The sequence below is a fragment of the Sceloporus occidentalis genome, unplaced genomic scaffold, assembly GCF_023333645.1.
Source record: "Sceloporus occidentalis isolate IW3139 unplaced genomic scaffold, rSceOcc1.0.p SCAF_8, whole genome shotgun sequence".
Taxonomy (NCBI): Eukaryota; Metazoa; Chordata; class Lepidosauria; order Squamata; family Phrynosomatidae; genus Sceloporus; species Sceloporus occidentalis.
In genome coordinates, this window is record NW_028316988.1 from 13573798 (window position 1) to 13593807 (window position 20010).

The following is a 20010-nucleotide window of genomic DNA, read 5'->3' on the forward strand; positions in this document are numbered from 1 at the left end:
GGTATAATTGCCTTGTGGATCTACTGGGTTGTGGGAGTTTTCATTGTATCTTGCTCTCATGGTAAGACAATGTATGCATGCTGCTGTATCTGGATTTTGTACTGTGCCATTCATATTGTTTTGCCTCAGTTTTTGAGACTTCTGTTAAGTGTTTTGTTAAATTTCCTCAAACCTCTGCTGTCATTTTTTCTTTAATGCTCACACCCAACATATATCTGAGGGATCCCGATGGCTATGACTCCCGATGCCATCAGAGAACAATGAAGAAACAACAAAATGTATAATAAAACTTCATCCATGAAGACTTTGGTTCATGCTTTATTACAAGAGCTTCCAACATTATCATCTGCCAGAAGATGGAGGCTGAGGATAGAATTCCAAAACGTGGATTTTCTAAACAGAAACAAGAGAAGAAACCTAAAAATATATAGGTTTATTGTGATTTCAACATGTTTTGAGCCAGAGACCCATCTTCAATGATAAATGCTGACAATCCCCTCTGCTTTTTCTTCTGAATGGAAAGATGAGGGGATAATTAACATGGCAGAAAAAAGCAACCTTGAAAATGGTTCTGCCTGCGGCTGTCCCTCTGTTATTGAAGCAAAGCTGCCGACTTTGCTGAATACAGATGTGTGATTTTAAACTGTACAAGAGCGATTCACAAACTTTGGTCCTCCAGATGTTTTGGACTTCAGCTCCCAGCATTCCTGAGTATTGGCTGAGCTGGCTAAGGCTTCTGGGAGTGGAAGTCCAAAACAAAGGGAGGACCAAACTTTGGGAATCACTGCTGTAGAAGAAGCCCAAGTTCAATTTGTGGTTCCAAAGAAGAGGCATTTCAAAACTGGAGCAACATCCCAGGATGACACCAGAGGGCACTCATGCGCTTCTTGTGCCCCTCTTTGCAAAGCTAGAATAGCCAACTCAAAGGGCTCCACATCAATTGGGAAGTGTCTCATTCACTTGTTGGTGAACCTGGAAGCTTAGCCCTCTTGACTTACACAGCTACTGAGTGCAGCAACTGGGCCCTGCGTTAAAACTATGCCACCTAAAAATGCTGCTGCTGCGGCTGCTGTTGAATAAAATCCTAGTTGGGAAAAGGAGAAGAGTAGAAAGGAGGTCTTTCCTTCTAGAAAGCTCGAGTTGCCCCAGATGGATAACACTTTCAATGGGATCATGGGAGGTGTTGCCACAAACATCTGGTTTCTCATAATCCTATTAAGGGAAGACATGGGGGTAGGTGAGGAATTTGCCCAGTCTATGTATCTGAATTTGGAGGGAGGTAAAGAAGAGCTTCTCTGGGGGTTGCTGAAGGAGAAGCTGCTTCAAATCCCTTTGGTCCATAAACACTGGAAACTATGGCCGGATCGAGACCCATCGATGAGAACAGTGTTCGAATTCCACTGCCTGCTAGCTCCGAGGGGCTGAACAAGGAAAGAAACATGCCACTCCAGCCAGTCTCTTGTTAGCTTTTCCCTTTGCTTGTCTTCTTCCTCCACCTTGCCGCTTTCAAGCCGATTTCTTGGCAGCCTTCCGGTTCTTCCATGAGATGACGGCGATAAAAGTTCCTGCCGACACAGAAGCTAAGTAAACACATGCTTTGGAAAACCTGCCACAGTTCATACAGATGGGGATGAAGAAGAAAAGAGGGCATTCTGTGGGGAAGAGAGAGTGGAGAAGCGCAAGGGAAGTTGTGCCCCACAGCAACGCCTCTTCAGGTATTGGCCAGGAAGAACCTATGTGGATACTACTAACTGGCTTTAAGGGTGCAAGGGCCACCATTTTGGATCAGATTAAAGGACAATCTAGTCAAATGTTCTGATCCCATAATGGTCAATCACTTGTTCATTGGTAGGCCGGTTGAAAAACTGTAACTATGGCTGAATCTGCAGTACAGAAATAATGCATTCAGAGGGATCTTGTAGCACCTTTGGGACTAACTGAAAGACAGAAAACATGCAGTTTGACACCGCTTTGACTGCTGTGGCTCAAGGCTGTGGTATTCCCGGATTTCTAGCTTTGTGAGCTATTTAGCCTTCTCTGTCATAGAAGCCTATGCCACAACAAACTACAAAGCCCAGGATTCTATAGCATGAGAGTTAAAGTGGTGACAAACTGCATTATTTATGCAGTGCAGATGCAGCCTGTAACTCAAGACCTTCTTTGCCTGTTTTCAAAGTGGAAGAAAAGGACGCCAAAGAAGAATTTTACCCCCCTCACACACAATTAGATAGGAATCTCTTACATGTACGATTCAGAAAGGCTTATGGCAATTGTTTCTGGAGCACCCAAGAGACACAAAGTGCCCAGTCTTGACTCACCTATGAAGAGCAGCAACAGCAGCCCTGCCACAACCGGGATGATGACAGAATATTCCCGCGGCAAGAAGAACGTGTGAATCAGGTGTTCGCTCTCAATGAAGGGCTGAAGAGACAAACACAAAAGGTTAGCAAGGACAAAACTTTCTGCCTCTTCCTCTGGGAAGCAGGAAGCCTAAAAGCCAATGCTACCAATGCTAAACATCCCTCATTTGCACTATTGGAAAGTATTCTGGCAGAGCCTTACCAGCCATGGCTCCAGCAAGGCAAGCATTTCCAAATAATAAGTGGGGTTGCGAATACTCAGAGCAGTGATGTCAAAACTCTGGCCCTCCAGGTCTTTTGGGCTGCAGCTCCCAGCATCCCAGACCATTGGCCAAGGTGGCTGAGGCCTCTGGGAGATGAAGTCCAAAACACCTGGCGGGCCAGAGTTTGGACATCACTGACTCTTTGCAATTCTCCCTACAATCCTTTCCCCCCAGCTCCGGTTTTCATTTTGAAGATCTATGGCTACAAGTACATCCATGTACTTGTGAGAATGTCAGACATGGGTCTGTAAAACATAGGTCCAAAACACATTGCGGAAATAATCCATTGATTTGGTCAATGGTAAGGAATTCTGGGAAATGTAGTTTTGTGAGACATCACGCCTTCTCTGGGGTGACAATGAACTACAGTTCCCAGGGTTCCCTGGCACTGAGGCAGGGAAGTTAAAGCTGTCTCGAACTGGATTATTTCTGCAGTGTGATTTGGACCAGAGGCATGGAAATCACCAGTCCAGTCACAGAAACTCTCAGTCTCTCTTTCTAGCCCTAGCCTCTCTGGCAGAATCCATACCAAAACGATGATCCAGATGGTATAGTAAGCAAAGAGGAGGAGGCTGAAGGCTACCAAGCCGTACCCAACCAACTGGTCAGTCGCAGTGGCCTGAAACGGAAAAGGAAGAAGAAATGTTTATCTGTTATTCATTTATGATTCATCCCACTTTTTAAAACTCCCACAAACCACAGTCCTCTGGATTGTTGCTCTTGTTGTGTGCCTTCAAGCTGTTTCTGACTTATGGCGACCCTAAAGCCAACCTATCCAGGGGTTTTCTTGGCATGATCTGTTGGCATCCTCCGAGGCTGAGAGAGTGTGACTTATTGCCCAAGGTCTCCCAGTGCATTTGCATGACCGAGCCGAGATTCGAACCCTGGTCTCCAGAGTCACAGGCCAACACTCAAACCATCGCAACACTGATTTGTGTGTGAGGTACACTGGCTCTGTAAAGTTGCAACAATCCTATAAGGACCAAACAGTGAGTGTAAACTGCAGTTTGATAAGACGTTTAATTGGGGCCAAAATGGTGTGAAGTAGACTAAACTGGGTTCAGGTTCCTCTTTGGCTGTGGAAACCTATGGTCAAGGTCTGGTCAAGCCACGCTCTTTTAGCCTCAGAGGATGGCAATAGAAGTGTGTGTGTTTTGGGGGGCTCTGTGGCCATGTTCCAGAAGGGCTTGTTCCTGACGTTTCGGCAGCATCTGTGGCTTTGGCGTCTTCAGCTGTGCTGAGGCTCTGTGTCCCTAAAGGGCAGAATGGGGCTGGACTGGAGGAGGCCCTTCTTGCGGCCTCTTCCAACTCTTCTAGGATATTATTATAAGGTTCACCTAAGGCTGCATCTACACTGCAGAATGAAATCCAGTTTGACACCACTTTAGCTGCCAGGGCTCCAAGGCAAGGAACCCTGGGGGATACACACACACACACATATGATATGTATTTATATGTTTTGTGAGACACCAGAGAAGGCTGAACAGCTCCCAGGAGAACTACATATCCCAGAATGCCACAGCATTAAGCATTGAGGCAGTTAAAGCGGTATGAAACTGGGTTAATTCCGCAGTGCGGATGCAGCCTGAGTCAGAATGCCTAATTTAGCCAGTCCTCTCCTAAAACTAAAAAAGCAGAGAGAAAACTCACCATAGTCAAGCTCTCAACTTCCGGCCAAACAGGATCTACTTCCGGTTTCATAGAGTTTTTCTTTGATAGAGCGGACGCACGACCATAGAGACGAGGGCTTAGACTTCCGCGCATGCGCAGTTTTGAACCGCCATAGACTCGGTTTCATAAAGGGAGGCTGATAATGCCAGGCGGGCCTCCGGGATGATTGGCAGTTCCTAAAATCATTGTAATTTTACAGTATTCTTTTTTTTTTTGGGGGGGGGGGGTGCCGTTCAAATCCAAAACAAGTCTTTATGGGTTGCTATGGCAACCATCAGCCATGAGTGTTTTTCAAAATGGCTTCCCCATGCGGAGCGGAAGTGACGTTCGGACATTTTTAGCCTCAGGTTGGCTCGCTGCTGACGGTGCGGCGGACGCTCTAGAAGACTAGCTCTATGGGAAAATGGCCTCCTCTGTGAATGCTAGAGATAGGCGCTGTATAGAGCGATGCACGGAACCCAACTTCTGGGTTTAAAAGACCTTTAGCCTCATATAGATATACAAATAGCTTGTGTATATATGTGCGTGTGTGTGTATATATATAGTAAACAGATGAGGTAAACATATCTGGATTTAAAAACTCTTCACCTCATATATGAGATGAAGTCTTTAAATCATATACCTGTATATATATACAGTATATATATGGTGAAGGGTTTTTAAATCTAGATATCTTTATCTAGTTTAAAGACTCTTATCTCATTATATATATATATATATATATATATATATATATATATGCGCACACACAAACACACACATACCTATATATAAGGTGAAGGGTTTTTTAAATCTAGATATCTTTTATCTCTCTGAGCTTAAAGACCCTTCACCTCATACACATGTATATTGTGTGTGAATCTATCTGAGGTGAAGGGTCTTTAAACCCAGATAGATACCTATCTTTTCTGCATGTTGTTGTGGGCCTTCAAGTCGTTTCCAACTTATCACTGTTGCTTTCTTGGCAAGCCAAGTGTGGTGGTTCACAATAGGCATGTTCCCTGGCATCTCTATGGCAAGGTTAGGAGGGTCAAATGCAGCCCTGCAGACATGGGACTCTAACTCCCAGCAGCCCCAGCCAACACACCCAACGCAGTCAAACCCCAACATTTGAATTGGGAGCCAGTGTGGTCCAGAATCATTTGTAGTCCATTAACTCAGCAGTGAGGAGAGGAAAGGAAGGGGGAACCTTGCCCTTCCCAGCAGACTTAGGCAAAAACAAACAGCTGCAAGCATCTCCTGGATTGTGTGTTCTTCCCCATTATTAACTCTCCACAGTCTAATGATATTCCTTGTGACCACAGTGTCCTGGTTTTCATGTGTGAACTGTTGGGAGGGTATACACACAAATGTTGACCAGCTGTCTTCACCATAAAGGAGAAAAAGGCACCATAATATGCAGGACAGTACCAAATAAAAGCTAAAAGCACACATATAAATTCGCTTCATAGGGTCTATAGACAGCTGTATTGCATGTATGGGATTTTATTATCCTTTCATTGTTTTTATTTACTGTATTTCTATTCTCCTGTCCTCACTCAAAACAGAGGGATAGGATGGATTCTTTTAAACTTGTTTTCTCTTCCCAGGGGCAGCAGCAGAAAAGACTTGGGACATATTTGTTTCTTCCAAGGGGGGAAAAGACAGCAAACATGGTGCTGCTCAATGGGCTTCTTCATCATGCTCCAAATGGAGGACATTCTGGAATTCCTCCTGGACAGAAGGTTGAAAGGTAAGCCATGTCCTGGAAAAGGAGGATGTCTGGTCACTCTGTGCATATGCCACACATGGATTAGACTTCGCTTGTAAAACTGTTGTAGGGGCTCCCAAGATCAAGTGAATGAGTTTGGAAACAGCAGCCCTGCAATGCTAAGAAAATTACTTACTAGACTTATTACTATAAAGCATAAGCTGGCTCTCCAATCTTGGAGGATTCTTTTAATAATTCGTAAGAAACCATCAGTGTTAATGGTAGAGCGTCATCCCAGATCCACAAAGCTGTACTCTGCTATAGGGCCAAGTTACCCCAAGATATCAGTGTCATACAGTCATCCCTCCACATTTGCGGCTTTGACTTTTGTGGATGTGATTAACATGTTCTCTCCAGGAATCTCTAGGTCCTCCTGCGCAACTCTGCCAAACATTTGACCAGAGAGTTGCACTGAAGGTCCTAGAGATTACTAGAGAAAATGCTTCTCTAGGCATTTGTAGGCCCCCCAGCTTGATTTTATGGTCACCTTCTGGCAGATGTTGACCAAAGAGTTGCTTTGAAAGACCTAGAGATTCAGAGAAGTTAAAAAAATAGCGTTATTTGATTTGCGTTATTTCCACTTTCACAGGAGTCCTAACCTCAGCGAATGTGTATTTAGTGGTCTGGGATTCCACAAACCGTGAAACGCAGAAGACGAAAGTAATAAAACGAGAAGGAACCAGGCGAGACAGTTCGGGTGTGATGTACCAAAAAAGAAAAACAGAACACCTTTATTTTGCCCCCAAAAAAACTGTAACGACGTTTGACATTATAGTGAATTCCTCTTTTATATTTGTGGCTTCTCTACATTAGGAACCAGATTAACAGAGAATACAAACACGATCGGTTGAGTCAAAGACGGCACAGCATTCCGTTAGAAAAACAGGAACAAAAACACCGGAGGAGCAAGATAAAAACTGTGTGTGTGTCTGGGGGGAAGAAAGACCACAATCTCCTCCGGCCCCACGAACGTCCCAAAGAAGAATCAAAATAACAAGAGCAGCAGAACTAAACACCGCTTCTAGACTGTTTTCTCTTTAACCGCAAGGGCGCGCTTATTTATTTTGTCTTTAAAAAAAGATTTTAATCTGCTTTTCTTTCTTTTTTTTCCTTTTAAAGATTAGAAAGTGTTAAAACTATCTCTTCAAGCTATTTCGGAAGTTTTGCATAGTCCCGTTCGTCCCTTTCCAAAAAATATCTACGCGCGCGCATGCGTGCGCTCTCCGCTATAGAAGTATCTGAATATAAACTGAGCGCAGCTTCTCGTCTGAACTCCAATAACTCTTTTTATTCTCTTTCTCTCCAAGAAAATAAACTTGATCGCTCTCTCTTTTTTCCTCTCTAACCCTCTCAAAAATATGGGCGTAAAAAGCAAAACAAGACTCTAGCAAACATTTATTTTTCTTTAAGCACGGTCAAGAATTAAGAGACTATCCTCTTAAAAATGTTCCCAGTTCCTTTTACTTCTCCAAGTGGTGGATTATGGGGCTGGGGAGACCTTTCTCCCCTTAGTAGCTGAAAAGGGAAGAGGAAAGGGCTAGCAAAGGGAATGGCCATCTGCAGAGAAAGGCCCTTTGGATGGAGAGGGCTCCGATCCCACAAACGTTGCTACCAGGCACAGAGTGTGGGAATCAGGCCCTCGAGAGACCTTGCGCCCCGTCCACAGGGCTTTCAAAACAAGCGGACGACAAAAATAAAAGCAAATGGTGGGTCATTTTTGTAGCTAGCGGGAAGAAGGAACACTGGATCCGTTTAGCAGCTCCTGAGATCAAGCTGGGGAGAGATCCGCTCTCCCCTTTTTGCCTCCCCTCTCCAGGAGGGGTGGCGCATACAATGCGGGTGATGCTCTAACGCAATGCGTACCTGGCGTGGGATGTTCATGGGCGCGTTTGTGAAGCCTCCCAGAGGTCCACCGCTTGTGCGCAGAACCCGCTGGCACAGCCACCGTTTTCTTCTTTTTAAAAAAATAAATGGGGGAGGAGGAAGAATAAACAGAATGAAATGTTAACCTCATTTTTCTTTTTTAAAAAGCAAACTCTTAAACCAAATCGTTCCTTAGGAGTCTTAACCATTCTTAAAAGAAACCATCCATGTCTTATACCAAAAAGGAAATAAATTCTCTGAAGCAGATTGGGAGAGCGGCTGAACAAATTTGGAAGGCAGGCGCTTTAGCCGTGGCACAATTAGTCACCCACCATTTCATGCCAGGCAAAATTGGGGGATTTCTAGCTCCCCATTTCTGCTTTCCTCATCGTTCTGGTCTTTCGCGTTGCACATTTATAGCACTATGGTTTCACTTTAGACTTGATGATGCCTTGTGAAATCTTGGGATTTGCAGTTTAGGGAAGGATACTTAGAATTCTCAACCAGAGAGCACTAGTTCCTTCCCAAAACTACAAACCCTAGGATGCCATGGCAGTTAATGCAGAATCATAGCACTATAATTCTGTAATGTGAAAGGGCCCCTCTCATTTATCAGCCATGAAGTGGACTGACCGGAGCATGGATGTGACCCCAGCCAGCACCACTCCCAAGCTAAATCCTTCAGGTTTTTAATAGACCCCCCCCCAAACATAATAACAATAAAGGTTTTGGTTGAATTTGACTCTCATGCTCTCATTTGGCACTGGATTTGGAGGGAGAAGAGACCAGCTCTGCTATTTTCCCTTGCTCAGACTCGAGCCTTTGCCCCTGCAAAAGCTTTTTACACGACCAAAAGCAACATGTTTCTTCAGATAAAGGGTCACTGGCAAAAATCCTGGAAACACCTAGGACACAACTAGGTTCAGAAGAACATGACTATTAAGAAAAGACGGAACTCTCTTGGGCCCCTAAACCCCTAGGCAAAGCTAGGAAGAATCATAATCATAATCATAATAAAAACAAATCAAGATAGCAATGAAACAAGGACTTAAAAAAAAGCTGCAAAAACACCAGCCTGCTGGGTTGATAAACATAATTCAAGATCAAGAACACAAAAAAAGCAAAGGTCTCTGGATGGAACCACAGTGGTTTTTGAGAAACATCAGTCAAAAAAAGGAAAAGGGAAGAGCATTCTCCAAACAGAATCTCCAACTCATCTAGAAAGAAGGACAGCTATCATTCCAAGAAGGACAATGCCTGCTATACAGCTAACGTTTGAAGCAGCAGAGGACTGCACTTTAGGGTGCCATGTTTAAGGTGGTCAGAACAGACTGAGGAGAAAAGACCATCCCTACCCTTCTTCCCAGTCATTTGGGCAACAGGCGAGACAAGTCTTTTTGTTTCAATATTTCTCTGGACATCAGAGAATAGTAGAGGCCTGTGTTGCATCTTGGTAACCCATGTTAAGGCCAAGGATTAAAAGCAGCTGGAAAGTGCTGGGAGATAAGGCCAAAGAATCTCTAAGTTAGCACAATAAAAGTGACAACGCTCTTCCCTACTTTCTATATAGACTTTACAGTCCCCACACGCTTAATGAGCCTTTGGCCGCTGAAGGAAGAAGCAACTTCACTCTCTTTTCATGTCCAGGCTACGCTAAAGAAATGCCAAGTCCAAAGAAATATAGAAGGAGACAGGCCTAGCCACAGGCAGAGCAAAAGGCACACATGCCTGCTGCTCTTTCCTTCTTTCCCCCAAGGAATACATGCCTCCAGATGTTGTGGCAAAGCTGCCTTGGTTGTGTCTATTCTTGCAGCCACTCAAAGATGCAACTAGAGTGGTGCTAAAAACCTGGATCTTCCTTGCCTGTTCCCACTTGTCCCCCTGAATTCCTTCTGGGGTAACCAAACTCCCTGCACTGCGGCTACACAAGCACAATTGTTAGTCCGAAAGGGAACACAAAGGGGAGAGAAAAAGACTTAAGACATCCCCACTGACCCCTTGCTGCACGTGAAAGTGTGTGTGCATGTATGTGTGTGGACAACGGTGTAGAGCGACGAAAAGGTAGTGCCTTCTGCCGCATGCTCAGTAGAGTCCCCCGTGCTGAGTTGAAAACAGTGAGTGTGCTATCCACCGAGTAGCAGCAAGGAACGTGAAGGGGATGGGTGTGTGTGTGATGGTGACATTATCAAGATAGCTTATATAGTCTGAAACTGTACACAAAGGGCTGGTACACAACCAGCAGCCAGCTCTGCTGGTTGCCGATTTTGGATCCAACCGCCAGAACATCAGAATGTCACAAGATTTCTTCAGAGCACTTCCTCTGAGGATACAAGCTGTTCTGCCACATCTCAGCATTGGGGGGGGGGGGGGTAGGTTAAAGAGGGAAAGCTGAAGCACAGGTTTTTACAGAAGAAAACCTCTCATCCCCTGAAATGGCTTTAGGCGAAACTAGGAAGATGTGATAGCTAAGCCTTTCACTTTGTACAAAAAAATAGAGCATAGCTAAGAGATGGCACATAGTGAAGGCAGGAGAATGAGGTAGTAGAGCCCCCAAATGGTAGGTGTTCTCCACTTTCAACCCTTATGTAAGGAAACACTCCATGCAAATAGAAATCTGGCAGAGTAGAGAGAAGTCTGGGTCAAAAAGTTTGTCCCAACTATGTTAGCTTTCTGCTTGCAGGGAGATTCTCCTTCCTCAAGGGAAGCATTAAATGGCACTTCTAACCTCTGTTGTTTCAATGCTCAGTTCACTCTACCAACGACAGGATTCTATCGCCTCATTCCATTTCATGTGCCCAGAGTAGATTCAAATCCACCTGCTAATTCTGCCTTTCCCAAACTCTGGCCTGCCAAGTGATTTTGGACAACAACTCCCATCACCCACCAGCCAGCGTGCTGGATGGAGGCTGCAGTCCAACCCGTCCAGAGGACTCAGAGTAGGGAAAGGCCACACTAAATGAAACAGGTGTGCGGAACGATTCAGGCACGTTTTAGACCAGGGTGGGTAAGATGCGACTGCCCAGATGTTTTTGGACTGCAATGTCCTTGATCCCTCACCACTGGTTATGTTGATGAGGGCTGATGGGAAATGCAGGCCAAGAAAGGGAGGGCGTCACCTGCCCACCCATTTTGGATAAAGCTTCTCCATGAGAGAACTGGCAGAAGGCATGGAGGAAAAGAGACAGCCTGTTCCAAAAGATGGACACTCAAATCCCAGATTTCGAGTCAAAACCCTCCCGCTCAGAAGAGCAACCGTTTTCTGTTTTTCTGACCTAGATATGGGAACGGTTTAAAATTATTTCTCTAAACAGGCCTCAAACAAATAGCCACCATCATTGCTTGGGCTACAAGACGCTTCATCATTTTAACCACCCCCAACTGATATACAACAGTGGCTGTTTGTTGCAGATTACAAGTAGAAAGAGAGCGGGTGGATTCTGCTCCTGGAAACAGCTTTTTCCAGGCCTCTTCATGGGTACAGCCCCCTTTCAAGTCTCCCCTTCCATGCTCTGCAATAGAAAGGTGGAGGATTTCTCTAAGACTGTAGCTGGTGATACTAACAGGTGCTTGGCATTCATCATCTCTGTTCTGAAACAATGAACTTCCACTTCTCAGTGACTTTGGAAATGCACTTTTGGAAGAAAAAAAGAGTAAAGGAAACCCAAGCTATTTTCCTATTCGTGGATGTTCCTTGGGGGCTTTTTAAAGGGTGCATTTTCTGCATCATAGCTGCAGTCCCCATTGCGAAGTGCGATCCAAAGTGCGATTCTCTTGCAATCCAAAAGGCGAAAGCCCAGAGCCATATTTGTTAATGCACCCCAAATGGCTGCTGTTCTGGCCTCGCTTCTGCATTCCATTAGCAACAGTTCTTCTCCCCATGCAATTTCAACAAGGTAGATTTCTTTCTTTTTGGTGGTAGTGGAGGAGGAGTGTTCACAGTGGTATAACCCAATGGCTGAGATAGAGATGGGATCAGAGGGGTGTCACAGACGACAATTTGTTGCTCAGAATGAGTGTCTGTGACACGGAGTGTGGGATCTTCTTCTCCTTCCACCCTAGAGGTTGCTGTTTTTTTTAAAGATTTCAAGGTGAAACTTGAGATTGGCAGGACAATTAAGAGATGTTTCTGTCTTAGATGTGTCTCGAAGCCTCCCCACATTCAAACCAAAAGTGCTTATGTCCCTGGAGTGTTGCTCCCAGCAGTTTTGGAGTGCACACAGACCGGTTTCGGGAAGGAGAGGAGCTTTGGGAAGTCCTGCCTGGAATGTTGTGTGAAGAAAAGGTTCAAAAGGGAATGAGGGAGAAAGGGCAGGGGAGGGGAAGGAATGGCATCCATCACAACAGTGGATGGGACGGGAGACCGTTTCCAGCAGGTCTGCCCCATCTTGTTCACATTTTAATGGGTTTCAATTACCACTGGCTCGTAAACTCCAGATGAGACTCTGTGTGAGAAAGGGGAGAAAACATTATTGTAGGTATGTATGTACACAGGTGTGCACAGGTTGCATGCTAAAGAGCCTAAAGTTAAGCTATGAAATTAAGAAGTGTTCTATTAATTGAAGGGAACTAACCTGGCCTGAAATCAAACGTCAGAAAGCTTTTTTGGTGGGTGGGTGGAGAAAAGAGAAACAGACAGACAATGCTTTAATACAACAAACCTTACTGCGTTATTAGCAGGGCATTTCTAGAGTAGTAAGAGATGGATTTCCACTGAGGTGAATTTCCCTGATTTGTCATTCCCCCCCTGCCTTTGCATGCAATGCTTTAGTGGACTGATAAGTCTGTAGACAGGACACATGCCTTGAACCGACATATGGAGCCTAGAACAGTGAGGGAGGCAGGACGGGCCTGTAACAGGGAAATCGCTACAACCAAGCACTTTAACAGCTTCAAATTACAGGCTGAAGGAACATGCATATAGTATCTATGCTATTAAGGAGCAGAATCCAAAAGACAAACAACTGGGGCTACAGCTCAGTGATAAAGCCCAAGCTCTGCTTGTAGGAAGGCCCAGGTTCAGTCCTGAGCATTTTCAGGTTATGCTGGGAAAGAGCTATGAATAATTCTTAATACGGATGGAGGAATGGAGGGAACTCTGGCTTCAAATGGTTTAGACTTCAAACTCCAGAAGCCCCAATCAGCACAGCTAATGGGAAAGGGCTGCAGGACATGGGCATATCTGAAGGGCCTCAGATTCTCCAGTTCTAATGTAGGCAACAAATTGCTCAATGATCTCCTTTGAACGAAGGCCGTCTCATCAATGCAGTAGGACAGGGAAGCATATACTGTAGATTTGAGGTGACCTCTAGTTTGAGCATGCAGTGTGCCAAACAGTGGCATCACTTTCACTGCCCCAGATCTTTCTCCCTCATCCCAATAATTTGTATTTCTCCAGTATGTCATTATTCCCCCCCCACCCTTTCCTGGCATGTGTCCCCTAAGAAGTGCAATATCACCATGCAAAACAAAGGTCCAAGCACAAACAAGGCCTCACCCTCAGCATCTGCTTAGGGACCGTACCTGTTTGCAAGCTGTATCCCGCTGAGGGTAGTTCTGCCATCTCTGCTCACAAACAGCCTCAGGTTACTATCTGCAGAGAAAACCAAAACAAGGGAAGAATGAAATGTATAACCACCACAATCCCCAGGAGGCCTCTCAGAAACTGAGCGCTATGATGCTGAGCAAGGGAATCTTCTCTGTGTTTAGTATTTCACTCAGTCACAAAATTACAGTCTTCTGTGCAAGGCAGCCTGGCGATAGCACATTTGAGAACACGCTGCCCATCCTACACCAGGAGCTAGATTGGCAAGTATCACTCAGTGAACAGGAAGGGGGAAGTGATGTTCACCATGAGTCAGTCACCGCGCAAAGACACATAGCAACAACAAAGGGCTAGCACAGAGTAACTCCACTGTGGTTATTTAATGCTACACTGCAATGACGTATGACCTTGGTCAATATGTATCCAAAAAGAAGATGTAAAGCATATCCACCATGTCTAGGCCCAAAGGCAGATGAAAGGCCCTCTCTCCATTCCAACTGCCACCGCCCCGGCCTCGAAGGGAAAGAAAAACCAGTAGTATCTGCTGGACTTGATCTCTTTCCCCACTGTCATTCCTTTCTTCTTTTGTGTCATGTCTTTTTAGATTGTAAACCTGAGGGCAGGGAACTGTCAAATTCACAATCTGTAAACTGCTCTGAGAGCCTTTGTGGCTGAAGAGCAGGGTATAAATAGCCCAAATAAATAAATAGCATGACTAATTTTTCATCATGAGGAGGCAAAGTAATAATTGGCCAGGCCTTAAACTAAGAAAACGGAACCCAGGAGCAGCAGAGCTGAACTCTATGTAGGAAACGCTAGCAGCCTGACCTTCAGTGTTACTGACATCCGTGAAGTCCTGACTCTGCATGATTTTCTCCACAATATCATCTGCGTCAATCCGTGTGTCATCCACCCATGTGGGGTGGCTCTCCACAGAATCCTTTTTCCGCCTGATTGAAAGAAGAAAAGAGGGAGAATGAAGGTATGCTCTGGTGAATAATGCCTCATTTCTGCCTGTAACAGGAAAGGAGTGCATAAGGACTGCTTGTACCATCTGTAAAAGAGTTACCCTTGAGGCTCCCTTTCTGTTTCTGGGACTGTCTTTTTTCTTTTAAAGCATACAGGGTTATTCGTTTTTAACACGAAAACTTCAAGCATGTAACTTGAAAAACTTAATACCCTGTTCATGAGAGACAGCAGACTCGCATGTATATTTTATTCTGTACAACTCTACATCTTTTGTTATAGTTTTTCACTTATTCATGCTTTGCCTGAGGGTTATGCATGATGTAGTTCTTAAAAATTCATGCATGTGCCTCTCAGTCCAAACTAGCAACTGAGGACCAGAACATGGTGGTATAATACACCATCTACTCATTTTCTAAACCCCACAATGAAGGGGAGGAGACCACAACTACCTTCTTGGTGACCACCGAACTGGCTTTGTTAAGTGCTGCAGGATTCCCACCCTTGGATTACAGCAACCAATTATTATACCAACCTGGTCGACCGCTCTGACAGCAGGTTGGGTCTTGGTGGGCGAGGAGGCTTCTCCGGCTTGTGCTCTCGCTCACCCTCTGGACACTCCACTGTCATGCTAAGGCCACCTGAGGCACTGCTGCTGGTGGAGGTGTTCCGGCGGTGGGTCAGATCGGACATGCTGGAGGACCGCGAGTGCTCAGTGCTGTAGCCTGGGAACAGAAAGCAGTGAAGTACTATGAGTGGCCCATTTCCACACACCACAACCAACAGGAGTATGTATACATGGTTCCTTCCACACATCAAGTAGGGTAGTGATGGTGGCAAACAGCTGCCCAGCTCCAGATGCTGTTGGAATGTAACTCCCATCATCCCTTTCCACTGGCTATGCTTGCTGGGGCTGAGGGAAGATGCAGTCTAAGAACACCTGGGGATCCACATGCCTCCCACCCCCAAAACAGGGCTTTATTTCAGAGGTGGATAACGTATTGTTGGAAGATACAGTAGCTTCTTAACTCTCTTAGTATAGATTAGAAAGGATCAGGCTATCCTATTCTAATAATATATTACTTTAATAAATATTCCTCCTGTTGAGGTTCTAAATTTATTTTCTGCCTGCATTTTGGTTTGTTTAAATTCAGCTTCTGCTGTTAGATACTTCGACTTTTGTTGTAGTAAAGACTCTAGAAGTCCTTTCTTTCCAGTAAGAAACCCCTCCAGATGTTGCTGGACTGCATAGTCCATCAAACTCAGCCAGTATAGCAAATGGATGTGAGGAATGAGTGTGAGCTGCAGGCCAAGATATCTGTAAGGCTACATTTCATCCGTTCTTGCTTTACTGGGTTTAAATGGAACGATTTATGCTCCCGAAAAGTGATCTAAGGTAGGTAAGAGATCCACCAAAAGTGAAGACAAAAGCTAAGAGCTTCAGTGTAATGCTAACAGTGTGAGTTTCTGACTTGGACCAAGCAACTGCCTGCAGAAATGACATATAATCCCACAATCCACACTGGAATAGACTAAAGCGATTTCGTTAAAAAAACCCAGATATATGAAATACACACATCTCATAAGCTGTCTAGTTTGGTCCTCAGCTTCAAAGGAAGTTGGAAACCAAAAGTCCCAAGAGGCTGCTGGGATGAGAATTGAGGAACTCCAGATGTTGCTGAATTACAACTCCCAGCATTCCTTGCTAAGTGTTATGCTGTCTAAGGCTGATAGGAGTTGCAGTCCAACAACATCTGGACAGCCTCACCCCCTGTATTAAGGATTAGAAAACACAAAGCTCAGCCTTTTCGCTAAACAGTATGTTATGAGTCTTCTTTGCTCTTTAGCATCCCATCTGGGATCTTGCCAAAACAATTCTGCAGCTGCAAAGTTCCAAAGAGAGTGTGGAAAAGAACAGAATTAAACAGAATGAAGTCCCCTGAGGCACAACTGCATGGCGTACTTTGGGTTTCGGTGGCAAGCTTATGCGATGAGCAGTTACCAGAGATTTTGGATTGCTGGCTGGCGTAACTTGAGTTCCGTGAATGTCCTGAGTGGAACACTTCCTCTGGACTGGACAGATTCTGGTCTGGTTCCTCTGGCACCCCTGGTAAGAAAAAGGTGACAAAGTCAGAGAGAATAATGCTGGCAGATCTCAGCTATGCAGTTCTGCTTTTTCCTGTTGGGAAGCTCTGTGGAATCTCTGCTTCATCTGGCTCAGAGTTAGGAAGCTGCACCATCAAATGTCAATATTATCTCTGTGGTAGCAGCCACAGTCCAGGAACTGCCAAACAATGTTCTGCTATGACAGGAGATGTGATTCCGTCAGTCTCTCTCCCATGACCTGCTGAGGGGCTGGCCAACTTCTAGACCAGCAGGACTCTCCAGCAATTACAGGTAACACCTCAGTTTATAAGTTAACAGTGGATGTGTTCCTGGGCATTATTTCTTTAACAGAAAATTGGGTACCTGAGGCAGAAATACCATGGAAAATATAGGGATATGTTCCTGCACCACAAAAGAGAAGAGCAGTTCAACATATTTTAGCAAAACTAGCCATATGCACATGTGAAATGAAACCACCGTGTGAAGTAAGCCTAGCATTAAGTAAACCAAAATATTTTGAGTCTTCTCAAAACCACTGGAAGTCTTTGTCCAAAATGCATCCAGGGATGACTCCCTCCCCCACCTTTCACCCAGCTTCCATGTTTCTGATTTGATGTCCAAACATACAGGTCTGTGCTTTTTTTTAAACATGGTGGGGGCTAGGGGGAGAACTGTATTCAAACAGAGAAGAGGGAAGCAGCCTAATGAACTGATTCAATGCAGCAGACAATAGTGGTGGCCACTGAGAAAGCCTCAGTGGGAAGCCAAGAGTGGAGCAATACTTAGAAGATAGAAGCTCCCCGTACCCGAGCCGAGAATGGTGGGTCTGGGCTTGCTCTGGCGCACTGAGCCAATAGTGGTTGATGTGGTGGGGGTAGGAGTGGTGGTGCTGCTGCTGGTCGTCCCCTCGCCTTTACAAGTCAATTGGAGCGTAGAGTCCTGCCCAGGGATGGTGATGGATTTGGCTGTGGATGGAGGCCTGCAAAAACCCAACACAGTGCTGTTACAGAATGTATAAAGTAAGGAAAATTCATACTTATCTTTTTGTTTTACTCCGTTGCAGTGAAGGAAAGAATAGGAAAAGAAAAACTAATAAAGAAGCAGAGAGCCAGAATGGTATAGTGGTTTGAGCATTGGACCAAGACTCCAAGATACAAAGGTTGAATTCCTTTTTCGGCCATGGAAACTCATGGGTGACCTTGGGCAAATCACACTCTCTCAACCTCAGAGGAAGGCAATGGCAAGCCCACTCTGAAATCTTGCCAAGAAAACCCCATGATATGGTTGACTTAGGGTTGCCCCAAGTCAGAAATTACTGGAAGGCATAAAACAACAAAGAAAAGAAGCTTCACTTCTTTTTGGAAGAAAAAAGAGTTCCACAGCAGCTGAACAAATGAAATCAACTGTACAGTAAGGAGTGTTGAGCACTGTTTAACCGAGTTGTATTTTCTTAGCATATACAAAGATATCACAGGAATGGCAAAACCAAGGCGGGCAAATCCCCATCTATGATTTTTACATCAAGAGCTTGTTTCAAAATTACTCACGTTTTGAAGCAGGGATCTCCAGACAGCAAGGACATGCCAATGGTTACCTGGGAAGATTGAAATGTATTTCATTTATTAAAATATTTATATACTCCACCCTCTATCTAGAGATCTTGGAGGGGCATACAATAAAACCAATCTGACAAATTTAAAACTGCAAATAATAAAACCATTTTAAAAGGCTGGAAACAAGTTAGGCAGTTTTAACACTTAAATTGCTGCCAAGAACCACCACAACTGGAAAGAACAGGGACGGGGGCAAGGTATTCTTCAAGCAGATATGGTCAGGCTGCAATTCAGGCACAACAACCATCAGTGCGAGTCCCCTTCCATATTTACCTTCAGGATGGAGTTGTCCTGCCGGGTATTTTTGGTGTCATACCCCTCCAGCAAGCAGCATCGGACGGTGAACCCAGAGCCTGCAAACTCTGCCAGATTCAGATCAGCAAAACCCAACTGCAAAGACAACAGATTTGGGGAGGGGGGGAAGAATCTCAATACTTTGCAGAACATAACAAAATAGCTTTAAAAAAAGGAAAAAAGAGCAGACAAAGTGCAACCGGCCACAGAAATTGGCAGGATCTCGACTTCAGGAAGGAACATGTCACATTCCTAACCCCAATTTTTCTTTCAGGAAATGCTGAGATAGAGGGTGAAGGAAACAGAACTGTCATTCTGGCAAGGACAGCGTTAACCCGCCTGGAGTCATTGCATAACCAAGGACACAGAAGACACTAGGTCAATGATGTGGAAAAACTCACTCTGATGCCCGCACACACAAACATAATAAGGCACTCTTTGTACTGTGCCATCCCAGAATGCACTGCAGCATGCGGGCCAAGAGATGAAAGGATATTGTTGTAGATGAAATCAGAGCACTGTTCCCAAGGAACAAGATGGAGAGATTGTGGGGAAAGTATGCTCTCAGGCTTTGAGGAATCCGGGGGAATGAGAGCAATGCTCCATTAAGGCTAAGTTGAAAGTTTCAGAAATCTAGCCCTAGTGAGGAACAGGCTTCAAATTGAGACTTTCTCACATGCCGATCCCTTTAGGGGGAGCAAAAGACACTTCTAGGAAATATATTTTGAAGGCCTGAAACTATCTGCCCACCACAGATCTAAAAGAAGTGAAAGCATTGTGGAGAGCTGGGCAGAAAGGATGTTACCAAGAGGGATGAAAAAGTGGATTTTGAAGAAAAGGAGACCATGTCATGTCTGGGGCTCACCTTTAGGAGCTTTTAGTAACTAGCACATTTCTGCTCAGACATATTAACTCACTGTGGAACAAAGCTAACTCCAACATGCGCTAAGGTGGCTTATCAAGTTCTGTGACTTGATTTCTTACTGAAGTTGCATCCTTAGTTGGAGTCTCTTAATGTCGCTTGGCCCTCCAAGCTTCATACTACAAGGTTCACAACCTTGGACAAATGATGGCACATTCATTTTTGACATGTGCTTGTGTGTCAAAAGCATGTTATGTTATTTAAAGTAACCCTTACAAAAATCTCTATGTTGCCTTAGGATTACTGAAGGAAGCACAAAGATATTTTATGTACAGACTCCGTCACCTCGCCCACTGCTTATTCTTGGTATTTAAAGTCACCTACTTCTGTAATGAGTGGCATTCCCCAGCTGGCAAACTCACCCTACCCTCTTCACATTAGTCAACAGCTGGGAACCCTGAAGGAAGAGGAGGATTCCCTTGTTATCTTTAATTCAGAGAGGAGGTGACCTACTTCTTCTACATTTTAAATTCTGCTTGTCTTCAAGAGTCTCTTATCCACTTGCAAATGCCTTCCAGCCAGAAAAAGAAGCAGGGAAAACCTTTTCTTTGTCAAGTAACAAGCCTCAGCTCTCTGAGTGCTGCCGTGCAGAGCGAAAAACTACAAGGCTCTCACTTTGCCAAGGCAGACCCACCCAAAGATGCTGTGGGCTCCCAACCC

The 20010-nt window shown here is 44.8% G+C and overlaps 2 protein-coding genes and 1 long non-coding RNA gene across 8 annotated transcripts in view; 1 reads left to right on the top strand and 2 right to left on the bottom strand.

Annotated features, from left to right (window-relative positions):
• Nucleotides 1-302: 302 nt before the first annotated feature.
• On the bottom strand, nucleotides 303-4496 carry DPM2 (dolichyl-phosphate mannosyltransferase subunit 2, regulatory). The gene is made up of 4 exons (XM_089534875.1): nucleotides 4274-4496; nucleotides 3153-3242; nucleotides 2319-2421; nucleotides 303-1565 (listed from the first exon to the last, which is right to left on the bottom strand). The coding sequence occupies exons 1-4, from the start codon at nucleotides 4385-4387 to the stop codon at nucleotides 1507-1509; spliced, it is 366 nt and encodes a 121-aa protein (XP_089391001.1). The 5' UTR covers nucleotides 4388-4496; the 3' UTR covers nucleotides 303-1506.
• On the top strand, nucleotides 4359-7517 carry LOC149307994 (uncharacterized). The gene is made up of 3 exons (XR_016282104.1): nucleotides 4359-4481; nucleotides 5884-6026; nucleotides 6634-7517. It is a non-coding gene; the product is annotated as an uncharacterized LOC149307994 (long non-coding RNA).
• EEIG1 (estrogen-induced osteoclastogenesis regulator 1) overlaps nucleotides 6743-20010 on the bottom strand; it is a 33736-nt gene continuing 20468 nt past the window's right edge. For 3 of the 6 annotated variants that reach the window (XM_089534852.1, XM_089534857.1, XM_089534856.1), the window contains 9 exons: nucleotides 18408-18524; nucleotides 18069-18115; nucleotides 17328-17500; nucleotides 16379-16522; nucleotides 14951-15140; nucleotides 14278-14399; nucleotides 13428-13497; nucleotides 12479-12504; nucleotides 6743-12349 (listed from right to left, as the gene is read on the bottom strand). In XM_089534852.1, coding sequence (XP_089390978.1) covers nucleotides 12318-12349; nucleotides 12479-12504; nucleotides 13428-13497; nucleotides 14278-14399; nucleotides 14951-15140; nucleotides 16379-16522; nucleotides 17328-17500; nucleotides 18069-18115; nucleotides 18408-18524 — 921 coding nt within the window. In that variant the 3' untranslated portion in view covers nucleotides 6743-12317. The remainder of the gene's footprint in view (nucleotides 12350-12478; nucleotides 12505-13427; nucleotides 13498-14277; nucleotides 14400-14950; nucleotides 15141-16378; nucleotides 16523-17327; nucleotides 17501-18068; nucleotides 18116-18407; nucleotides 18525-20010) is intronic. The other 3 variants (XM_089534854.1, XM_089534855.1, XM_089534853.1) reach the window with 3 other exon arrangements.

Coding starts and splice junctions, on each gene's coding strand:
- DPM2 (XM_089534875.1), bottom strand. CDS start 4,387: ATGCGCGGAAGTCTAAGCCCTCGTCTCTATGGTCGTGCGTCCGCTCTA. Junction 2,422..3,152: donor CCATCTGGATCATCGTTTTG/GTATGGATTCTG, acceptor TTGTCTCTTCAG/CCCTTCATTGAGAGCGAACA. Junction 1,566..2,318: donor GCTGTTGCTGCTCTTCATAG/GTGAGTCAAGAC, acceptor CTGTGTCGGCAG/GAACTTTTATCGCCGTCATC.